General features: G+C 40.1%; 1 protein-coding gene across 1 annotated transcript in view; it reads right to left on the bottom strand.

The window, feature by feature from the left end:
- The window catches only part of Man2a1 (mannosidase alpha class 2A member 1), a 168,055-nt gene that overhangs the window by 91,196 nt on the left and 52,896 nt on the right, over positions 1 to 23,963 (bottom strand). Inside the window, exons 5-8 of the mRNA XM_075951125.1 lie at positions 21,247 to 21,374; positions 13,775 to 13,948; positions 8,435 to 8,621; positions 4,270 to 4,447 (exon numbers count right to left, since the gene is read on the bottom strand). Of these exons, the coding sequence (XP_075807240.1) occupies positions 4,270 to 4,447; positions 8,435 to 8,621; positions 13,775 to 13,948; positions 21,247 to 21,374 (667 nt within the window). The remainder of the gene's footprint in view (positions 1 to 4,269; positions 4,448 to 8,434; positions 8,622 to 13,774; positions 13,949 to 21,246; positions 21,375 to 23,963) is intronic.

Raw genomic sequence — 23,963 nt, forward strand, 5'->3', positions numbered from 1 at the left:
TAACAGCAGCAAAATTACAGTTATGAAGTAGCAACAAATCATATTATGGCTGGGGTCTCCACAACATGAGGAACTGTATTAAAGGGTGACAGCACTGGGAATGTTGACCGCCGCTGTCACAGGCATAAGTCTACCTTGATCCCAGCCCCACAGCAGTCACTGCACCCTATTCCAGATGTGACTGTGGATCTAAATAGGAAACACACTGAGCTTAACCTGGAGGAATAAGGCACTGTCCAATGCAGAAACCTGTAAGCGTATGTTTGTTGCGGTACCATCTGCCATAGCCACGTGAGGGATTCCGCCTAGATGGCTCTCAGTGGATGAATGGAAAAGAGGATGTGGCACATGCACACAATGGGTTATTACTCAACCGAGAGAAAGGAAGAGGAAGAATATCACCAACAAGGACTATACTGGATACAGTAAAATGGGTGGGCCTGGAGATCATCCCGAAAAATGAAATCATTCTAACTCAGAAAGTAATAAAAACAAGCATAAGGTTTTCTCTCATATGTGGACTTTAAAGGGGAAAAATGGAACTAGAAAGAGGGTTATCAAGAGTAGAAAGAGACTCTCATGAGAAAGGAGTAGGGATTAACATGGATAGCATGAACTCAACACCTGACATATGTGTATGAAAACACCACAGGGAAATCCATTATCTAGTGCAATACCACACACTAAAAGAAAAGACGACACAATAGCATCTGACTTACGCCCAGGGAAAGGGAAAATAAGCGACCAAGTCTATCACTCTGGCTTGGTTCTGAGTTCCCCAATAGGGTTCTTATTGCTGGCACAGTAGGAGTAAGGGACTCTTTAGGAGGTGGGACCTATGGAGAGGAAGCAGCTCACTGGATGTGCTCTTCAAAGCAGAACTGGGACCCTCAGCATCCCTCTTCTGTGCCCTCTGTCCATGATGTGCAGCTGCCTCACAAGGGCAGAAACAAAGAGACAAGGAACCTTAAGGTGTCTGGAACTGTGAGCCATGAGAAATCCTCCCTGTGTTTAAGGTGTTTCTCTTTGGCATCTGCCACACTGACAGAAAGCCTAACACATCATTTAGAAGGATACAACTGGGAGGTGGGCTGTGGAGAGACAGCTCGGTGATCAGAACACTGGCCGCCCTTCTACAGGACTTGAGTTCGGTTCCCAGCACCTTCTGTAACTCTGGGTCCAGGAGCCTCAACACTCTCTACTGGCCTCCTTGAGCACTTCATTCATGTAGTGCACAGACATACATGCAACATCCATATAACATGCATGCATCTATACGCATAAAATGAAACTAAACAATGTTTAAAAAAAAGGACAAAACTGCAAGAAAAACCAATTCTGGAAATTCAAAGTCTGCTTGAGGCTGTGGAGCAAGCCACTCCATAAGAAACAGCAGCTGAAGCACTGGAGTGCCCTGGTGTGCCTACCAAATGACAAGGGACCCATTTCACACCCATATGAATTCACATGGTAGCCAAAGCTCACTGGACATGCTCGAGCAGTTTTATTTGTATTAAAGAGAAACTGAAAACAACCTAAATATCAAAAAATAGTAGAAATGTTTAAAGTAGTAATAAACACTAAATGGATACCAGAGATGCTGGACACAGCACAGCATATACCAGCAGAATGAAGAGAATTCTCCTTGAGGGGCAAGGGCCGCACTTCTCTGTGGACATAGGGACAAATACTTAGAAAGTAGTTAGGGATTCTGTGGTTTAGCAAGCTGGCGGTGGTAGCATGTGTCTGCTAGGATCAATGAAGTCTCACCAACACGACTGCCTGAACGCGAGCTGAACAAGGACAGCAGCAGACATGCAAAGAAGACAGGGAAAAGAGCATGAGGCCTCACCCTACATAAAGAGCTACAGGCAGGGAAGGAATGCTGAGCGGGACCAGTCTCCCAATACCTATACCAACGGTCAGCCCTGAAAACATACAAGCAAGTAACAACATACAGGCCGAGCAGGTTACATTTAAGGATATATATGTATACATGCACGCGCGCACACACACACACACCAACAATTGATAGAAAAAGTTCATAAATTCAAAAGAGAGCAAGGATGAGTATATAGGAGGGGTGAAGGGAGGAAAAGGAAGGGAGGATGATACAATTATAATCTCAAAAATATAAAAAAAAAATCAGTTTTTAAAAAGGAATGAAGAGGGTGGTTGAGACTCAAAACACCATCTAAAAGAAAGCAGGCAGACACTTGCGATTCCCTTCCTGAAACTCAAGAACGAGGGACGGAGTGAGAACTCGAGGGTGTTTCTGCAGCAGCTGGCGATAAGTAGGAGGGGCCCTGAGCTGCTTTTGGGTGTGATGTCCTAAGCCTGAGGCTGGATGATGCTTACAAAGGAGTCTGCTGCACTAAAATAAAAAAAAAAATTCTCTGCATAATTACACTCTATACAATTTTTTGTATATGTCACTAAATTATTTTCAAACTTGCTTTAATGAGCATACAAGAGAAGAAAAGGGAAAATAACAAAATTATGACCTAATTACTTAAGGTCAAGTAGGAAATTGGACTAGAAATCATTCTCACATAAGATGCATTCACGGGGCTCAGCGGATAAAGCACTGGCCAGAAAGCATGAGGACCAGAGTCCGATCCCCAGCGCCCGCATAAGAAAGCCATACACGGTGATATGCACCTACAAAGCCACAGCAGGGAGGTGGAGACAGGTGGGCCACTGGAACTCACTGGTCAGACTGCTCTCACATATGTAAACTCCTGGAACTCACTGGTCTGTCACATATGTAAACTCCAGGTTTAGTGAGAGATTCTGCCTCAAATAATAATGTGAGGACTGATCAAAGAAGGCACTCAATGTGAACCTGTGGCCTCCACAATCATGCATACAAAATAAACAAAAATATAAAAATAAAAATGATGCATTTAATCTAGATCTTCACAGACCCTTCTCTGATCATGGATGTGCTTCACTTGTGAGGATACAGACTTCCTTAAATACATTTTCTTTTCTCAACTTCATACCCTTGCAAAAATTTAATTGTAAATATTTGGTATAATTTTTTTTTAATTTTTATTTTTTTTTAAATTGAGGACTGGGGAGGTAGCTCTGTGTTTGGAGAGCACTGGCTGCTCTTCTAGAGGACCCAGGTTCAAGTCCCAGCATATACACAGCAGCTGACGACTCCTTGTCACTCTAGCTCCAGGGGACCTGACACCCTCACACAGACATACATGCAGGTCAAGCACCAAGCCACATAAAAAGAAAAAAACTTACTTGGCATTATAGAGGTTTACGTAATGAACTTAAATTGTTACCACACAAACTATGATCCACAACTAATTTTTCAAACTTTCTACAAGGAGCCTGCACTTCCTCCCACAGGCCTACTGTGCTGTGGGTGCATGTATGACTATGCAAACATATCCAAGGGTGAACTTCCCCACACATGGTCTCTAAGATGCAGCTGAAACAAGACTTTGCTGACCACATGCAATATATGTGTCAGACTGAAACTGGTCTTAGTAAGGACTGAGGAAATTCCAGTCTATCCATAGTCACGTCACTAGATCATGGCTAATTTCTGGTATGATAGTGATACTATTATTACAGCTGTATGCAGAATTCTTACCATTCAGAGATGCATTCTAAAGATGTTGTGGATGAGTTTTGTTCCCAAAGGATGCAGGAGGACACATCAGAAACAAGGGTGGCCCTGAGCTGACAAGTGCTGCCAACTGAGCTATGGCGTTGAAGAGAAGGTAGCTAACCTCTGCTCTTTCCAGAACATCTTAAATTGCCCACAAGTAAAAAACAAGCAAGCAAACAAACAAAAACAGTAAAAAAAATCACAAGCAAATAATTACTTTTCAAGATCTCTCACTTAAAAAAAATCCAAGTGTACTGTTCTCTGAACACAAGATATTGGTAAAACTCATGACATTCTCATTCGTAACAGTCAATCACATCACCAAATCACAAGGATGAGACCGCCAGAAGAAAACAATAAGCTTCCCAGGCTGTAAGCAAGGCAGACACCCCAAAAGAGAAACCGTGACTTAGTAGGTACACATTCTCTCTCTAACCCCCAAGCACTGAATGTCCTCACGTGGGGAGAAAGGAAGACTTTTGGGAACGGAACCACAGGGTATGGTAAATTTCTATTATGTGTGAAAGCAAGTGCCAGGGACATAGGTAGGACAGAGATGCTGGATGCTGTGCTGGGGCCTCATTTAAATAAAAGATGGGGGCTCAACTTCAAAGACATCATCAAGAACCCCTTGTTACCTTCACATTAAGATTGGGTTGAGAGTTCATGTAATTAAATAGTTGCTCGTAATTCCTGTACTGCAGATCCCACTCTGTGTATTCACTGAACCGGAAATCGTCTCCCAGAGGAGCCAGGAGAACTTTAGTGCGGAAAAGTTTGGACTTTTTCCGGTACTGATCTAGTAGCATTTGAGCCCTGTGAAAGAAAAGGGGAAACCATGAAAAAGCGTATCAGGAAAAGCTGACACCATAGCTCTGTAAAAAGATAACTTAGGGATTCAAGGACATATTATAATGGAAAAGTATCATTAATTTAAAAAAAATAGGTCTAAGACAGACTTTCCCCATCACTTAGTGTCTATTTTAAATGGCCACAAATTCTGATTGTAGGGAAACCATATAGTTTTCCAATAGATATCCCTTTGAAAAATTACAGCAAACAGAGAAGGTAATATCCTAGAATCAACCCCCTTCCTTACCACAGCATTAGAGAGCAGACAGCCCACACATTAAAACAATCTCATGTAGGAAGATACAAGGTTTCTTAACTACGTATCAATACTGAACTTGGTTCTACTTTAATATTCCACTTTCTAACTTAATTAAAAAAATTCGAATAGTCTGGTAAAACACAGAAGTACACAAACTTTGAAAAAGATTAAAAGATATAAATCATAACCCATAATATTTTATAGAATTTTATATTTTCTTTTCCAAAGGGATACCCATCCCCGCACACCTGCCACCAACAGTCCCATCACTGTCACCAGGCCCTTTCTATCAGTAACAGGTTCTGCTTGGGAGCTGAACTCGCTCTTCTTGTTCCCGCCCTCTTGGACTTTGAACCATGACCCTCAAAGCCAGCCAAACACAATGTGCTGACTTCAACAGCCTTTACACTTTGGATCCAGCATTCTGGAGTCATGCCTTTGGAGGATGCTGAGTTGGGGCAGCATTGAGAAAACAGGAAGAGAGGCTCATGAGATGAAATTAAATAAGCAGATGAGCCCAGAATCATGCCGTGTACAGAAAGCCAAAGCTGAGGAAACTAGTGTTTAAATGACAAGGATATTTTCTTGCCTGGTATTCCAATTTTCACTTCAAAGATTATCCAAAAGTAAATTCTAATTCCCAATAGAAAACTTATGAAAGTACCTCAAAGAACATCAATAAGGAGCATTTTATGAAAAATAACATTTAATTAAACTTAGAGTCCCATACGGACTGTCTGAAATTTATAGTCTCTGAGACTGCTTTGCAAATAAAATTTCAGCAATCATTTAGCAGCTTGATAAGTAGAATATAATGCACAGTTATCACATGATTCTTAGTTTTCTGAGCTTAGGTTTGTAACTATAGTGAGCACATGATTCTTACTTTTCTGAGATCAGCGTTTGGTCAGGTTTTAATCCTTTTTACCAAGTACATAACATTTCACATTTCCTAAAAATACTTTTTAGATTATTACTTATAAATTCAAATGCATATGAGCAATGAGATTAACCACATATAAGCAGAACTTCCTCCCCAGAAAAAGGAATAAAAAGAAAATATAACAACAGATAAAAAACATGTACCAAGAATGAGCACCCAATTACACTCCCAACGTAGCCAAAATTTAGAAAAAAAAATAGTAGACTAATAGATGAGACATAGCTTAAATATACATGGCTTATAACAGAGACAAAAGGCAGTGCAAACATTGCCAGGCCTTTACCTTTGATATCCTTTATAACCTGTGAGCCCAGCTGAGAAAAACCAGCTGCTACCTTATCCCATCCATCAAGAGATGGATGGATGAACAGCTAACTGGCCAGCACCCACATCTGAAGGCATGCAGCTACTATTTGTTCCTGACTTAGTCCATGCTAACAAATGTCAACTAAATCCCTAGTTCTAAGGTTATCTGATATTCAATGAAAAGAAGCAATTCAAAATACGATAGGTCAAAAAATTAAAATGATGGAGTTTATTTCCTCTTTTGAAAATTAGAGGAAGCCAATGAACCAAAACTATCAAAAGATGGCACCTGTCTATTACAATTAAGTCTAATTCTCTTTAGCTACTGAACAGGGGGGGAAAATGTCACTAAGTTACCTGGAATACCTATATTTGACTTATTCTTATGACAATTTTTTTTAACAAAATAAGATGGTATTCAGATATTAAACAACCAGCAGCTCACATTTCAAAAGTTTTTAAAACTCTACACAAGTATAGTGCAGATCATTCTCTCACATCCCTGAGGAGCCTGAAGCAACTTGAGAATCACTGCACTCGGTAGGCGGTATATTTCTGAGGAACAATCTCTGAAAGGTTGCATAGCAATACAATTACACAAAATGTGTTTTGTCTCTAATAACACACCTCCTCCAACAGGCACCTTCAGTAGCACCAAAAGACTAAAGGGGTCTTCACCAACTGAAACACCTGGCTAACCTGAGAGGCTGTGAACACCTGTACATACAACTGGTTGCTAAGTAGACAGGCAACTTCACTCATGGCCACTCTCCTCTTCACTATAGCCACTGATAAATAGAGCCAAGCTCGCTCTCAAATGTCTGGCCAACCTCTCCTAGAGGTACCCTAGGCCCGGTCAGTGTCATAACCAGTGCGAAGTGAGAATCTGATGAAACACAGCCTCACACACTCGAGAAGGCCGGCAGAGGTCTGATACAATGAGGGGCTCACACTGATGTGTGTCCCTGATGATACAATGAGGGGCTCACACTGGCGTGTGTCCCTGATGACAAACCATCAAGGTCAAATGGCCCAGTATCACTTTCCTTCCCCCAAACATTTTAAAAAGATTGTTTCAATTTTTGAAATCAAAACATAAACATGTAATTTCCCCCTTTCTTTTCCTCCCTCCACTCTTTCCCATGTAACCTCCCCCTTGCTCTCTCTTAAAAGTCCTGACTTCTGTTTCTTTAATCATTGATCTGCGTGTGCATGTGTGTGCATTTGAGTGATCTGCCTGTGCATGTGTGTGCGTGTGAGTGATCTGTGTGTGTGTGTGCGTGTGAGTGATCTGTGTGTGTGTGTGAGAGAGTGATCTCTGTGTGTGTGTGTGCGTGAGTGATCTGTGTGTGCATGTGTGTGCGTGTGTGCGTGAGTGATCTGCGTGTGCATGTGTGTGCGTCATGTGAGTGATCTGTGTGTGCATGTGTGTGCGTGAGAGTGATCTGTGTGTGTGCGCGTGAGTGATCTGTGTGTGCGTGTGAGTGATCTGTGTGTGTGTGCTTAGCCTAAACATATAGAAAACCTACAACTGCCACTTTACTAAAACACACATTTTTCAAGTAATTTCTAGGTAGGATGTTACATAAATCCTAATTTATTGTGAGATAAACCACATATAAACAGAACTCCCTCCTGGTTTATGCACTACGATATCAATTTATTTAAAGTTACTCAACCATCCCCATATAACCTCCCCCTTTCTCTCTCTCAAATTCAAACCTCTATTTCTGATACATATATATGTATGTATGTATATATATATATGTAGGTGTATATAATATATCACACCCCTCTCACTTTAAGTGTAAGAACTGAGTTTTGTAAGAGCCAAAGTGAGAAACTCTAAGTAACTTGAGACATTCCCTTCACCACTACACTTTCGCTGAAGAATCAGACCATCCTTGCGACTTTTGTTCACATGTATTTAAACATAAATAATTCTAATTTACGACTTCTATAAGTCAAAAACATCAGAAAGATGCAAAGCCGTGTATTCAACTGAGCTGTGCATACTCACCATTATTGAAATCGTTATTAAGGTAAGAGATAATTATACTCTTCATGTGCTCCATTCCAATAAATGTGTTTTTGCAGGTGAGTTACTTTTCTTACCAATTTGTACAATGGGGACCAAAAGTCTTATTATCAACAGAAGTATATGAAATCAATCAAACCCAGTAGAAAGCTTTTATAATGAGTATAAAGGAGATGGTAATAACAGCATATTATAGGCTAGCCATTGTATATTGATCCACCATTGTTCACTTGCCATTAAATTATAACCCCTAAAGGTATAGTCGAGGTGCTGGCATTTTGAAGTTGCTTTAGATCTGGTTTGAATAAGGATAATGCTGGCTGCCAACACCCATTTATTCAATCCTTCAACAATTCAGAGTAGCCACGGTGTTCTTGGTGTCTCACAAACCATGTATTTTTATACCTGCTTTGCACATTTCCAGGAGATATTGCTTCTGGTGGGACTCCCCAGGGACAACCATATCTGCCTCCAGGAAGCCGTTTAAAATCAAACTGGCAGCATATTTTAGGGTCAGGTCCACAGGTGTGAGGGATGTCATAGCTGTAGAAGGGCATCATGTGGCACAAAATATCTGTGGCGGATCCAAGATCTAAAATAAAAAGCCAACATGTTTTTGTTCACAAAACTGTTTCTCCCTAGAACTATTCAAATGCCATTACTTTATACAAAATCTAGGTAATGCAAGCTGTGCCCTAGATCAGCAGTCACTTTTCTATCCCAGAAGCATTTCCCAACCACAGCTGGAGGAAGATCTGAGGCTCGCCCTCAGCCAGCTCTTCTATCTGCTGGAACTGAAATAGAAAAGTCCCCGATGAACCAGCGATTGCTGACATGGAGGATATAACCTGAGCAAAAGTAAAAGTTACAGCTGGCTCATGCAAAACCACGACCTTGTCCACCCCAGGCTGCCAGCTTCTGCTACATCTGTTCCTAGGGACACACTGTGACAGCTCCATCAGCCAGAGAGGCTAGGTGAGACAAGGAATAGTGAGAGCTGAGGGAAAAAAGAAGAAAGAGTGGGCAGAGGAGGAGGAAGCCCTGGCCAGAGGCCAGTTCCCTGCAGCAGGAGAGAAAGTAGAACACGGGAAAGTTCATGAAATGTCTCCTGCTGGTCCCCAGCAATGAGTCAGTGGCATTTTCCATCACAAAGAGTAGACAGGAAAGGGGAATTTCCAATTCAAAAATCAAAGCAAGCCAAAACAGTATAGAAACTAAGTAGGAGCTACTGAGAGAGGATTGTGTTTTGGTTAAGCCCTCCATGTCAGTGTGAAACTGCTGCCCTGAACAGTCAGAAGCAGACCTCCAGGTGGGTTAGAGGTTAGAGAGAATGACTCTATGGGTTAACAGCCCCTCCTTTTATGCATGTATGCATTTCCAGTTTCTACAATGAGTATTGCTTCTTTAATAAAGACAAAGCAATCAACACATATTTTTAACAATGAAAACAATTGCTTCATTAAGAATAAAACACACATACAAACTCCACCTAATTTGAAAACATCTTTCAAGCAGCTACATACTCAAGCCTATTAGAGAAGACCTAATCAGTTTTAACTACTTCTTTGGCAAAACTTTACACTATTCAAAAACCCATGTCCCTGTGCTATATACCCTGCAAAAGTCAATAAACTATACCCCCAAGTGTGACACAGGACAATGGTCACTGATATTGACGCAGGCATATGGCCCGTCATGAGTCCCAAAAGTGGTAGTAACAGCCTCCAACTTCCTTCTTCTGACCAAGACAAGGACCCAGTGCCTTTCCTAACACCAGCTATTAGGCAGCTTATTTTACATAGTTCAGAATCCTGTGTTTGGTTGTGTCTATATTGTATTAAATCAAAATACAATTTCCTTATACACAGGATATTTTCTATATTCTGTCCTAGTTGTTGCAAATACATAAAACTACTCAATAATTTCTTGCCAACTGTACTAAATCAAAATATAATTTTCTTATACACAGGATATTTTCTATATTCTGTGCTAGCTTCTGTAAATACATAAAACTATTCAATAATTTCATGCCAACTGATAATTCTAAACAACCTGAAACATGCCAATTTTTAAGCAAAGCGTCTTCAAATTACTTTTTTTTTTGTTTTTCAGGTTAAGATGTATGACATCACCCCACGCATGATGTAAAGCCCTGCAAGTTCTAAGCTTCCCTGAACAGTAAGTTTTGCCAGAACGATAGATAGACAGACAGACAGACAGACTGACTGACTGATAGGTAGGTGGATAGGTAGATAGATATGAGATAGATAGATAGATAGATAGATAGATAGATAGACAGACAGACAGACAGGGAGGGAGGGAGGGAGGGAGGGAGAGAGAGACAGCGAGAGAGAGAGAGAAGATAGGTAGGTAGGATAGGTAAGTAGGTAAGATAGGTAGACAGACAGACAGATGATACATAGCTAATATACCTAACTATGTTCCTTTGAAACACAGAAACACATATGGAAAAGTTATTTTTAGATATGGAATAACTTCTTTTCTAAATCACTTGGGGCACAGATTCCTCAGGAACCAATAGTGAGGTAGTCAGTGACCTCCTCACAGCCTTTCAGCAACAACACTTCAGAGGTGGAAGTCAGAGTCACCCACGGTCACTGGGGCGGAAGCTCCAACAACAGCCAGGACACACGACCAGTCAGACCTTTCCAAATGTCTGCATGAAACTCAACTTTTCTTTCTTTACCACACATGCCCTCCGGCAAATATTAAAAATAACTCAGTGGGAAAATAGTGCACACCTTTAATCCTGATACTCAGAGGCAGACACAGGCAGATTTCTGTGAGTTTGAGGCCAGCCTAGTCTACAGAGTGAGTTCCAGGACAGGCTCCAAAACTACACTGATAAACCCTGTCTTAAAACAAACAAGCAAACAAATCAGGAGGAGCACAAATAAACAGCTTGATGATAATGATGGGACTCAAAAAGGTGGAAAAATATGAACAAATCAAATCCAAACCCAGTCAATAGCAAGAATTAATAAAATAAATCAGAGGAGAAACCTGCAACACAGAAAGAAATAAAAAAACAAAAACAAAAACAAAGAATCAATCTAAGAGCTGGTTCCCTGAGAAGATAAACAGAGTTGACAAATCCTTGACCCAACTAACCAAAAGAAAGAAAGGACCCAAATTAACAGTCAGAAATGAACAAGAAATTACAATAGACAACAAAGAAATTCAGAATAGTATATGGGAATAGTTTAAAGACCTGAACTCTATTAAGTTGGAAAACCTAAAAGAAATGGATGATTTTTTTCTATGGCTAGTGAAACCACCAAATTTAAACCAAGAAGTTAACAACATAAACAAATCCCCAATAAATGAGCAAATTGAAACAGCCTTCCAGCTTAAAAAAAAAAAGTCCAAGGCCAGATGGATTTACATCATATTATTAGCTACCTTTTAAAAAAACCTATAATACATGTAACCTTGTATATAAATATACATAAATAATTTTAATGAACTTATCTCATTGAGGTTAATAATGCTAACCTTCCAAGAGCCAAAGACCACCTAATTAAAACCCCCAATATGAGACAGAAAAAGCCCTTGTTGACGAGGGCTGTCCATGAGACTCCCCAAAACATAAAGGCCTATACTACTGCCCTTGGCTGTCCCCAAGGCAGAAGATCAGTCCCTGATACAGAAGACCATGTCCTTCTAAAAGAAGGCCAGAGCTCCCTATACTGGAACTAACCTGAAAGACACTTCCCTGAGGGCTAGCTTTCAATAGTACCAGAAATGCATGCAAGCTTCCAAAGGAAGGAGGCAAACAACAGTCCCATCCAGCTATAATGTCTACGAATTACATCAGTGACGAGCATGGTACAACAACCCTTAGGGTTCAGTAGCGGCATGCATCCCTTAGCGGCATCCAACATCTCTCTAATTGGACTTAGGTCACATTCAGCAAGAGGAAGACTATGTCTGGTACTGGAAAACTAGCTAACTACTCAGTACTAGTGAAACCACAGTAATTGGAGGAGAAGCTATACTCACTACTTTATACTAAACCAGCGTAACTTCTAACAACAATCTAAACACTTGTCCTTACACTCCCAGGTGAGTTTAGTCTTCACTCTTCATTAAGGAAACTTCAGTTGCAACAGACAGTGATTAGTACAGAAAACCACAACCAATCAAAAGCAGAGTTGTGGGGCACAGTCCCTTTGGATACAGCTAAAACACTCCTGCACCTAAGGCTCAGGGAATATTGTGGAAGAAGGGGGAAAAAGATTGCAAGAGCCAGAAGACCAGAAAGTTTGCTATGAGATTGTGCTTTCAACTCATAAGTTACATCCACAAACTCTAAGCACCCTAACTGCCCAAACGAGTTATGAATGAGGAGGACACCAGTGGACATGCAAAAGTGGATGGGGAAAAAGCCAAGGGGCCTCAAAACCCTAAGCAAAGAGCTACATACCACTAAGGAATGCTGAGAGCGAGACAAATAGTCTTCCCAAGGAAGAGCATACGAATTGGTTACTCAATACTAAATGTCAGCTCTGAAAACATACATAAGAGTAACACTAAACAAACTGTGCAGGTTACATTTAGAAAATATATGTATAATATATGCATACAATAACAACAAGAAAGAGGACATTAACTTGAAAGAGAGCAAGAAGGATATATGGAAGAGTCTGGAAGGAGGAAGGGAAAGGGAGAAATGTTTCAATTACATTATATATAAAAAACAAAGAAGGAATAAATAACATAAATTAAGATGTTCCTATTCAATGGGTGCTGTGAAGGTAGAGACCTTCCATGAAGCCTAAACCCAGTCTCCTCCAGATAAAGCTGGATAAAATTTGCTCCATTTGTCTGTTTACAGGAAGACTAAGGTCTCCCTGGTGGGACAGGATCAAGGTCAGTTCGAGGCAGTTTCTTATAAGACACAGAGACAAGAGAGAAGGAAGGAACACTAGCTGTGTGAGACACACAACTGCACAAGTTCTAAGGCATGCTCAACACCCTGAGAAAACAGTGCTTTCTCCATGGGACCTAAGGAAAAGCCTGAGCTGCCGGAATACTAAACGCTGTATCTATTTACTTCTGCTGGTCATAGAAGTAACTCCACAGTTTTCCAAACATGAACTCACATGGATGTTTATAAGAATCTTGACACAACTACAATGGAAAATAATTGTCCTATAGCAAAAACTACTTTTTAGCAGTCCAATGTACAAGGCCTGCGCTTTAAATAATACCCACTGTGGTGTGGTGCTTTGGATGAGAATTGCCGCATAGGCTCCTATGTTTGAACACTTGGTCCCAGTTGGTAGAACTTCTTGGGAAGGATTAGGAGGTGCGGCCTTGTTGGAAGGGTTGTGGTGGTGGTGGTGGTGTAAGAGGTTGACAAAGTGGTGAATTTGAGGTTTTAAAAGCCAGTGCTATTCCAATTGGCTCCCTGTTTCGTGGTTATGTCTCAAGATGTAAATTCTCAGCTACTGTTCCAGGACCATGTCAGCCTGCCTGATGGCATGTTCCCTGATGCACATAGTCATGATGATCATAGATTCTAACTCTCTGGAACTATGAGCCTCAACAAGCATGTTCTTTTCTAAGTAGGCTTGGTCTTGGTGTCTCTTGATAGCAGTAGAAAAATGACTAAGACATCCACACTGGTGTAAGTTCAGAACCATGCAGCTCAGTCAAATGGAATCATTGGCTTTCATCAAATACTATGTGCCCCAATTCTGCCTCCAAAACACTACATACCCCAATTCTGTCTCCAAAAGAATTCCAGAGTTTTTTGCAAAGAGAAGTGTTTTTTCACGGCATAATGGATTCTCTGGACGAGCATGTGTGAAAATCCAGAACGTTTTAGAAGATAAGCCATTGTAGGTGAATGTCCAAAAGGATCTATGGCCCAACCTGACCGAGGTTTCACTCCTGTTGATAAAGAAAAGAAGCGTTAGTTTTGTTTTGTTTTGAAGGTAAGTGAAATAAAAAGAAGTTACAATATGTTGAGACCCATCAGAGTTTCACAGACTCCTGGGCTTGAAGTGAAAGGAAACACTCACCACACCACCTCACAGCTATGACTAAGTGACTGCCAACCATTGGAGGTAGACCAACACTCAGTCTGTCATGGAGGATTAGACAACCCAGAGGCCAGATGATCTGTCACTTCAAGTTACCCTTCAAATCTCAACAGCCTGCCATTAACACCTTTAAACAGTCCAACATCATCATGCCACACAAGGCAGACCTGATTGAAATAACTGCCCTGCACGCTCCACTGAGTCTCAATGCATCCTGATGCTCTTCCTTTCTCTCTACCTAGAATGAGGTCAATGGAAGGCTTCAAACATGGCTCAGAGCAGTTACAAGAGCCATCAGCTAAAATGTGCCTCTGCTTCACAGAGGACAAAAAGGGTGATGAAAATAAAGGCACAGGTTAGAGTTAATGAGACAAGAACATTCATCTAGCACTATAAAATCTGATCACTCGGTTAGTCAAGCCTCTCAAAGACATCTTCTATGCACTGTATAAAACTTGGCAAAACTAATAGAGCTGTGCATGGGTTGTTTTTCTTGTTTGTTTTCATTCAAGCACCTGTTTAGCATTCCCACACATCTACAGTGATGAGAGGCCTGAGGGTTACAACAACGAGTTACGGCTGAACCTGGCTTGGGTAGCAGAGTTATCGGTCAAATAGCTATGACCCAAAGAAACTGCTAAGACAGGAGAAAAGGGAACCTTGCTGAATAATTCTAAAGAATAATGCAGGAAGCCGCAAAGGAGACTGAGAGAAAAAGCAAAGACACATGCAAGACTCAATTTAGTTAAAATTATACACACACACACACACACACACACACACACAAATTGGTGAGGAGGAGTAGGATAGTATTCTTGATATATGGCCTATAAATTTATTATATTTAATTTCATCAGTTGTGCTGGACAGTTTCACGTTGACTCAAGACAAGTTATAGTCATGTGAGGAGGGAACCTCATCTGAGAAAATCCCTCCACAAGGTTGGGCTGCAGGCAAGCCTGTAGGTCATTTCCTTAATTAGTGATCGATGGTGGAGGGCCCAGTCCATTGTGAGTGGGACCCTGGGCTGGGGGTCCGAACTACTATAAGAAAGCAGGCTGAACAACAAACCAATGAGCAGCGATCCTCCATGGCCTCTGCGTCAGCTCCTGCCTCATCTGAGTTCCTGTCCTGACGTCGTCCTTCATGACAAATTGTGAGTTTGAAGTGTAAGCCAAATAAACCATTTTGCTCCCCAAGTTGCTTTTGGTCACGGTGTTCCATCACAGCAACAGTAAACCTAACTAAGACATTAATAATTCAAATATCTGGGGAGAGTATGTGGATGTATGTGTGGGCAGAGTGGAGTCCAGAGGTGGGTACTAAATCCCCTGAAGCTGGAATTACAGGTGGTTATAAACTACCCAGCGTAGTTCTGTGAACCAAAAGCGTCCTCTGGAAGAGCAGTCACTGCTCTTAACTGCAGAGCCTTCTCTCTAGTCCCCTCCTCCAAACTATTAATTAGAAAGAAAAACTTTAATAAAGAAGTGTAGCAGGGTTTTCCTTGGCATTAAACAAATAATTTTTTAAGGGTAAGGGAAACGTTCAGGAATAATATAAAAAAACAAACTTTTATAATTAAGAATAAATAGGAAATTCAGACTACTATAATAGTATATGTCACAAGCAGTTACAAATTATGTTTCTTCTTCCTTTTGCTGAAATGCTACCATCCTGTTTTTCTACGCAAAATACCAACTACTTACATAAAGTATTGTTTAATACAGAAATTACTACATATAATTATTATTTTATGTTATAAAGAAAATGTTGGGCTTGTCATAAAACAATTTTAATTGACATTTTAGATAGAAAGCAGATTATATCTAAAATTACAGAAATACTTTTAGCATTATTTTAAAAATCTGCCCCCAACAGAAGGTTCTGTAAACATAAACTGTTGCAGTAAGTTTTTCAAATGCCCATAACATTTTTGGAATGTAAAGGGTGCAATGCTGATTAGTTATGACATTAAATATCATAAACCAATAAATAATTCATATAAATGTAGCACATTAAGAAAGAAATCTCATCTCACTTATGAAAACAAATATAAAAATCATAAAACAAAACAAAAAAAAAAAACACTACACAAATTGAACTCCACAGCACCCAAGCCAGAAGGGACTTGTTCTGGAAGTCAATGACTTTTTAATTGAGCAAACTGCGATCACACTCACACAACAAATTAGAAAAACCACATAACGTTAATAGTCATTTAAAAGAAATGCAGTATATACTGCAAATTAGAAAGTACTGAAAAGAATTTTCTCAACACTATTAAAAAATATCCACATAAAATAATAGATAACATCTACTATCTTTAACCAATTTCAGAAGAATCTGAAATAAGGCAATTGACACTTTTAACATGTGACTATGTCAGAATGTTTGAACAAAGCAAACAGATATATGGTCTAAATACTAACTGTACTAAACAGATAATTTTCATTTTTTTAAGGTAGGACAGTTACTATACAATAAATTATCTAAAATATTAGCAGTAATAAAGAGAGAAAGTAAACTCACCACTCACACATACAAATCAAAAGTTGTCTTAAATACTAGCATTAAACAGTTAAAAGAAAGAAGATTGTTATTGTTATGGCTGAGTTAACTGTAGACTTGGCAGATTCTAAAACCATCTAGGTGATAGGCCTTGAACATATCTGTGAGGAACTGCCTTGACCATGTCAACTGATGGGCAAAGACACCTCTCAGTTGCAGTTAGGGTCCGGGCTATGTGTGGACACAGTGGGTTGAGCACTGGTTGGCATTCGCTGCTCTCTTCTTAAGGTGGATTCAAGGGAGCAACTGCTTCATCTCCTGACACCTTAACTTTCCCCTCGTGATGGACTGTGACACGGAGCTGTGAGCTAAAATAAATTCTCCAATAAGTTGTCTTGTGAAAGTATTTTATCACAGCAATGGTAGGAGAAACTAAGAAAATCAAAGAACAGAGGCTGGCAAGATGGCTCAGTGGGTAAAAGCACTTGCTGTACCAGCCTCATGACCTGAGTTCAACACCCAGAATTCATGGTGGAAGGAGAGAGCAAACTCCTAAAAGCTGTCTTCGGACTACCATGCATGTACTGTAGTACACATATATCTGCATCCACCTACACACAACACACACACGGGGGGGGGGGGATACTCAGAGACAGAAGGATTAATAAAATCTTAAACAACAAATGAAAAATCATAAAAATAGTAGAAAATCTTCATACAGCATATATATGAAATGGCTCCGATTCTGAACAAAGAACACACACACACAAAGGTAACAACCCAATTGAAAGGGGTGAGACTTAAAAACTTCAAAATAAGCAAAACAATGGGCAATAAACACAAAAATGTACTCAACATTCTTAGCTGTGAAATAAACGCAAGCTGAAACAATAAAATCATTTTATCTCTACTGAAATCATTACTTGAAAAGACTGGCATTAGAAATGTTGGCAAAATATGGAACAAACTCATTGCTGGCTGAATGTACAATAGTAAAAGCACTCTGCAAAGCTTTGCCATACCTATAAAGTTAAACACAATATACCCAGCAATTCTATTCCCAGTATTTATCAATGACAAGGAAATATGCTTTAAAAAGAGCTCGTGAAAGCCTGTGTCATACAGCTAGTACCTAGAAGCACACTACAGACATTTCACAGAAATATACTTTAAAAACCAAAAGCTACCCAGCGATGAAAAGGAGTGAATTAAGAATATATGCAAGTCCCAAACATAAAAACCAATCACTGCTTTATGGTAGTGATAAGATATAAGAAAGCTATACAAAAATCAACACACAGAGTTATATACACCAACAATAACTACTCCTAATTGAATCAAAAAAATAAATCCCACTTACAGTGGCAACTAACAAAATAAATATCTAGAAGCAAATACAACAAAGAAACGAAAATAAAAGCCATGAAAACATTACTGAGGAAAACAGGATCTACATGAATGGGAAACACAGCTCATGTTCACATAACAGGATTTTGTGTGGCTAACACGGAAGTGTTTCCTGTTTGGCCAACATATTCTACACATTCATACCAAAATCACAACTTGTATTTATTTATTTTCATCTCATGTATAAAAGTGTTTTTGCCTCCCTGTACAGTTATGTACACAAATTTGCATGAAGTACCCAAGAAGGCCAGAGGAGAGCAACAGATCCCCTGGAACTGGAGTTACAAGCAGGTTTTAGGGTTTACAAGTTATAGGGGTTCACGAATCCCAGGCTGGCTCGGACTCTACTAGGTAGACCAGGATGACCTCAACCTCCTGAGCGCTGGGACTACAGACACACCATGTCCAGTTTATGTGATGCTAGGAACTGAACCCAGTGCCCTGTGCATGCTAAGCATTCTACCTATGAGCCACATCCCCAAGCACAGCTAGTAGTACTGCAAATATTAATTAGGTGACCTAACATTCATGGACACATGTGTGTGCATGTATGCGAGCACACACACACATGAGTAAACAATTTTTTCTTTTAAGTTGGTATGATAATGCTCCTGAATATCACATTTTAATACAAAGCTATATAATCAAGATAGTATGATACTGACATGAGGGTAGACATTCTCAGAAAGAATGACAGGACAATTCAAGAAGAGAAGAAGCATCTTTTCAACAGGAGTGTTAGGGCAAAGGGACATTGCCATACAAAAGAACAAGTGTGAAATTCTACCCATATCTCACACGCACAGGCTAACTGAACCACAGATATAAAACCTAACCCCAAAAATTATCAGAAAAAAAAAACTAACACATGGCCTTGGCTGAGAAAATGGCTTCTTACTATGCCATCAAAACCACAAGTGACAAAGAACAAGGAAATCAGACATACTTGGAGAGAAAACTCAACCTGGGCGGAATATGCAGATTTTTTTGGCCAAAACACTATTTATACAGCATGCACATTTTTCTTAATATTATAAAAGAGAGTAATTTAAAATATAAAGGAAGAAGTAAGCATATGTACATATTGCATCATTTCACTAAAGAAACCCTGCATTCTGATATCTGTGGGGAATTCTAGAACCAATCTCCAAAACTTATATTCAAAAAGGTGAGTAGGAGCCTGGGACAGTGGTGGGCAAGAGAGGTGGGCACTGATGGATATGAGGTTTGTTGTGTAGATGTGAGCATAATACACCACCAAACTGTAGACTTTTAACAAGCACACTTTGTTATATGTAAATCTGTCACAATCAAGTTATAAGACAAAATTATACTGTACAAAGAAACTAGATGCAAAGGAGTATTCTATGAATCTATATGTGAGCTCTTCAAAAAGCAAAATGCATCTACAAAAGCAGAAACCCAGGAGCATTTGACTGGAAGGAGGGAGAGGAGGGGAGCAGAGAGCACTCTCAGGTGATATATAAAATGAGTATATATGTGTATCTGTCAAAACTCACCAACCTCTATGCTGAAGATATATACACTGTACAGCATTCAAGTTATATTTTAACAAAAGTTGAACATTAAGAAAAACCCACAAGTGAGGTGAGGTGGTTTGAAAGAAAATGTCCCCCAAAGGGAATGTTACTATTAGGAGGTGTGGCTTTGTTGGGGTGGGGGTGGCCTTGTTGAAGGAAGTGTGTCACTGTAAAGATGGGGCTTTGAGGTCTCAGATATGTTCAAGCCATACCCAGTGTCTCAGTTCACTTCCTGTTGCCGGCAAGTCAAGACACTCCACTCCTTCTCCAGCACCATGTCCGCCTGCATGCCACCATGCTCTCTTCCATGATGATAATGGACTCAAGCTCTGAAAATGTAAGCCAGCCCAGGCAAATGTTTTCCTTTACAGGAGTTGCTGTGGTCATGGTGTCCCTTCACATCAACAGAAACCCTGACTAAGATGTGAGGTTTATAAACAGTGGCTCTCTTGGCTTATGACGTATGTCAGTGTTTAAGGAAAGTGGCCATTGTGTACAGGTCTGAAAGCTTCCCCTGTCCCCACCCGATCACCTAGGCTCGCTGACTTGTTAGAACTTGAGTGTCCGAATACTGTCACACAGCTGTGACTTAGGACAGAGAAAGGACAGAGCAAAAGCATCAAAGATAAAAGGCACCACAACAATGGTAGGGGAAGAGAAAACAAAATCCGTTAGTAACTGGTATGTGTGGAAGTTTTGTAGGATCTCTTTGCAGTAGATTTAACTGTGTTAGAATAAAAAGGAAAGAAATAGTTATAATAGTGAGGAATTTTTAACCCTAACAGAGAAAAAAAATAAATAAAAATTATCTAGAGATAAATTCAATAAAAATCATAAGTGCTTATCGTATAAATGCTATAAAAGTTATGGTGAGATATGAAATATTTGAAAAGAGCTTCATGCCATGTTACAGGCAGGAGAAGATGTCAGTCCATTTCAGGTTTTAGTGAACTGTAGAAGATGCTGTCAACCCCACAGCCTCCTCCTCATTTCTCTTGGGAGAAGTCTTTTTCTCAGATGGACCGACTCCATAGGCCCAGGCACAAGAAGGACTGACTGCCACCTACAATTCCATCTCCCTGGAGACCATCACCATCGAAACAAGTCCTGTCTGTACCTCAGTGATAAGCACCCGACTCGTCAACTCAATGAGATAAAATATTCAGAAAAATGCCTTATCCTCAAGGTACTGTTTGCTAAACCGGGTGGTAGGGGAGTGTCTCTGCTACCAAGTGCCCTCTTTCTTACACACTGCTTAGAGAAACTAGGGTAAAGAGCAAAGCACAAGCAAGATGAGCTCAAGGAAACACTCTCAACAGTGTACATCATGCCCCTGTCTCCAGAATTGTTCACAATACTATAAAGGCCTTTACTTTTTTCTTCTCCCCCATACTCATTTGGGATTAAGCTAATAGGGTTTTGCCTCCTATGATCAAGTCTTAACTAATATATAATTAAGATAATAAACTTCTAAACAAAATAAAACATGGAAAAATAAGATATAAAACAAGATCAATGACCTTAAATGGAACTATCGTGTCTATGAAATTGAGATAATAACCTAATAAATATGATTAGCGAAGAATAAATTATTCAACAATTACGAGGACTATTAGTTCAGATTCCCTAAGCACAACTTCCCCAAACAGCCAAAAATGAAAGGGGGGAGGGGAGACACATGAATACATACCTAGATTTTTTTCCAGCCATTGATGCCCTTCAATTAGTTGGTCAATTATGGCAAAATAATGTGCCGTGGCTTCGTCAGGCATAACCCAGCCACCCGTCACAATCTCGAGCTGACCATTCTGTAGCAAGCTAGGAGAAAATAGATAGAGGTTAAGGTAACAACAGTGACAAAGTTCCAAGAAGAAACTGAAATACACCAAGATTTACGATGAACTTTTACAAGTGGCCTGCACTTAAGTGGGGGTGGGTGGGGAGTGGGCATTTCTTTTGAAACAAGTCACTGAGTTTCAACTCCAGCGCCCAGGGATGAAGTACCCATGGTAAAGGATTTCGGGTGACCCTTATTTTCCCAGGACAAGATTTCCACGGAGGTATAGCAGGAAGAAGACTTCTGGGGTCGGGAGCTCCAGGGTTTATTTTTGAACCTCACAGTCATTGAGCAACATGTTCTACTCAGGCGATGAACCTGGCGTTTCCTAGACCGTCATTTCAAAGACGGTGTCTACTTCAATATGTGTCTACTTCAATATGCCGGTATCAGGAAGTGTTATTTACCTCTGCTCTGTCAAGTTAATTAAGCACACCACTCAGTAAATGCAATAACTAAGTACTGTGTTTCAGTTTTAGTAAAATGTGGGCGATATGGCTTTTTGGGGACTGTTGAAAGCTATACCATTACTGTTATTTGTTTGCTGAGTATTCCTTTGCAATAATGCCAGGCAAGAGAATGGCTACTAATTGTTAGTTAGTAACATCTCTTTCTTTTTCTTTTGTATTTCCAATATAACCACCTGTCCATTTGAGAGGTGTGGAAGTTCACAGAGCCAGGAAGCTTTTATGATTATTCATCAAGACGTGACAAAAAAACAAAAGCTAGAATTTCTAAAAACCTCATTTAAGAACACAATTAAGTCCAAGAGCGCTTGCTGTTCCCTCCCATCTTCTGGACAATGGGCTTTTACTCAGTTAGTTCTTTTGTACTGACCCTTGAATCTAAGTCTGCCACACTCCAGAGGCTGTGTGGATCTGACCGCTGGACTAAAAACCCGAGGTTGATAACCAGACTTGTAAGCACAGAGTGGAGTTTAGTCCCTGCCCATCAAATATGGACATGCATTCAATTTCATTGTTTCACTATCCTAACAAACAGGTACTGTAGAAATTTTCCAATATAATTGCTTAATAACAAATGATTTGCTGGGCTTAACTAGACAGAAACTTCAAGTTAATAAGAACTAAAATTAAATGAAAGAGAAAAATTATTCCAAAGATGGAACCTTTTCTTTTCAATTTATATCAGCTTTATTTTGTTTGGGAAAAAAATAGTCCTATCCTATGCTATGGGCTTGAATGGTCTCCAAGAACAGCCAACCAAGGAAAGCATTATGCAATATATTCAGTAGGGTGATTTCTCCAGCTGCACTTGTTAGTAACACATCCCCTCCTTGGGAAGCCTTGGCTGCTACTCTGAAGGTACTCTGAGTTCTTATCTGTACACAGTGAGTACTATAAGGATGGCCTCTTTCTGACTAAAACGTTAGCAAGCAATTTCATACTGCTCCTCTTCATCCAACCTAGACGGTTCTAACCACCTAGGTGTCTCAACCCAAATATAACTTACCCAGAAGTGTCCAGGGGGCCCTGAGCAAGTCAGCATTCCCCCTGCCTCCTCACTGTATGACAACACGGCTTTTATAACAAACCAAAAGTACCTGTTTATTCCTATCTGCCGTTTGCCCTCCCTCCCTCCCACCCACATAATGCAGGCAAGAAGAGAACAGGGATCAGACAGGCAGTTACACGCCCAACACTGAGAAGCCTGCTTTTGAGCAACAGCTCATGAGACTTTCCGTTTAACACCAGTAATTAACAAGTAGTTCAAATTTGGTCAGACTTGCATAGAAAATAAATCAATAAGGATAAAGTCGGTTAGAATGGCATTTCAATAATGCAGGCAGTGGTAGAAAATATGGAAGAGGCGGAAATAAGATTCCTAAGAATGTATCTGCGAGAACTCAGGCTCTGATTGGGACAGGAAGAAATGAGTACTGGTAACCCCGCAAAGGTGACTCAGAGTTCCCCTGTCCAGGTGTTTAACAGAGTGATGCTAATAAACATCAGACCAAGGGGAGAGAACTCGCTTAGAAGTATGAACGTAATTCAGTCTGGGCCAGGCCACAACAGCAGTGTTTCCAAAGGGGGTTGACGGCAATGGCCAGTTAGATCAGGGAAAGTCTCCTGGATAAAAATCAGTTTCCCAGACAGAAAGGAAAGGAAATCAGAATGGACAAGAAGTCTTTAAAAAGAAAATCGAACAGAGAGTCGAAGGTCAGGTAGGAAAATGAGCAGAAATGGAATTGATAAGAAATGTTAAAGATAAATAAATCTATGAAAAACATCTAGAAAAGAGTCAAGCAGCAAAACCTGCCCTTATAGTTTGTAAAAAGTGCTAACGTCACTGTAACTATGACAGAACAGACACAAAGTGGGTCAGACGGTAAAACCGAGAAGCGAGTTGTTCAAATACAGGCATTAATACGGGCATTAGAGTGATTAGAAAAAAGATCACATGAGAAAACTAAGATCATGGCATGGAAACCCAGGGACTTCTGAACACTGTGTCCATGCAGGCCTTTAAGAAAAACTGATAAGCAGACCAGAACAAGAGCGGGCCAGAGGAAGAGCAGTTTCAGTTTATCTTAGCATCTTTTATCCAGA

This window comes from Microtus pennsylvanicus, chromosome 17, assembly GCF_037038515.1.
Source record: "Microtus pennsylvanicus isolate mMicPen1 chromosome 17, mMicPen1.hap1, whole genome shotgun sequence".
NCBI lineage: Eukaryota > Metazoa > Chordata > Mammalia > Rodentia > Cricetidae > Microtus > Microtus pennsylvanicus.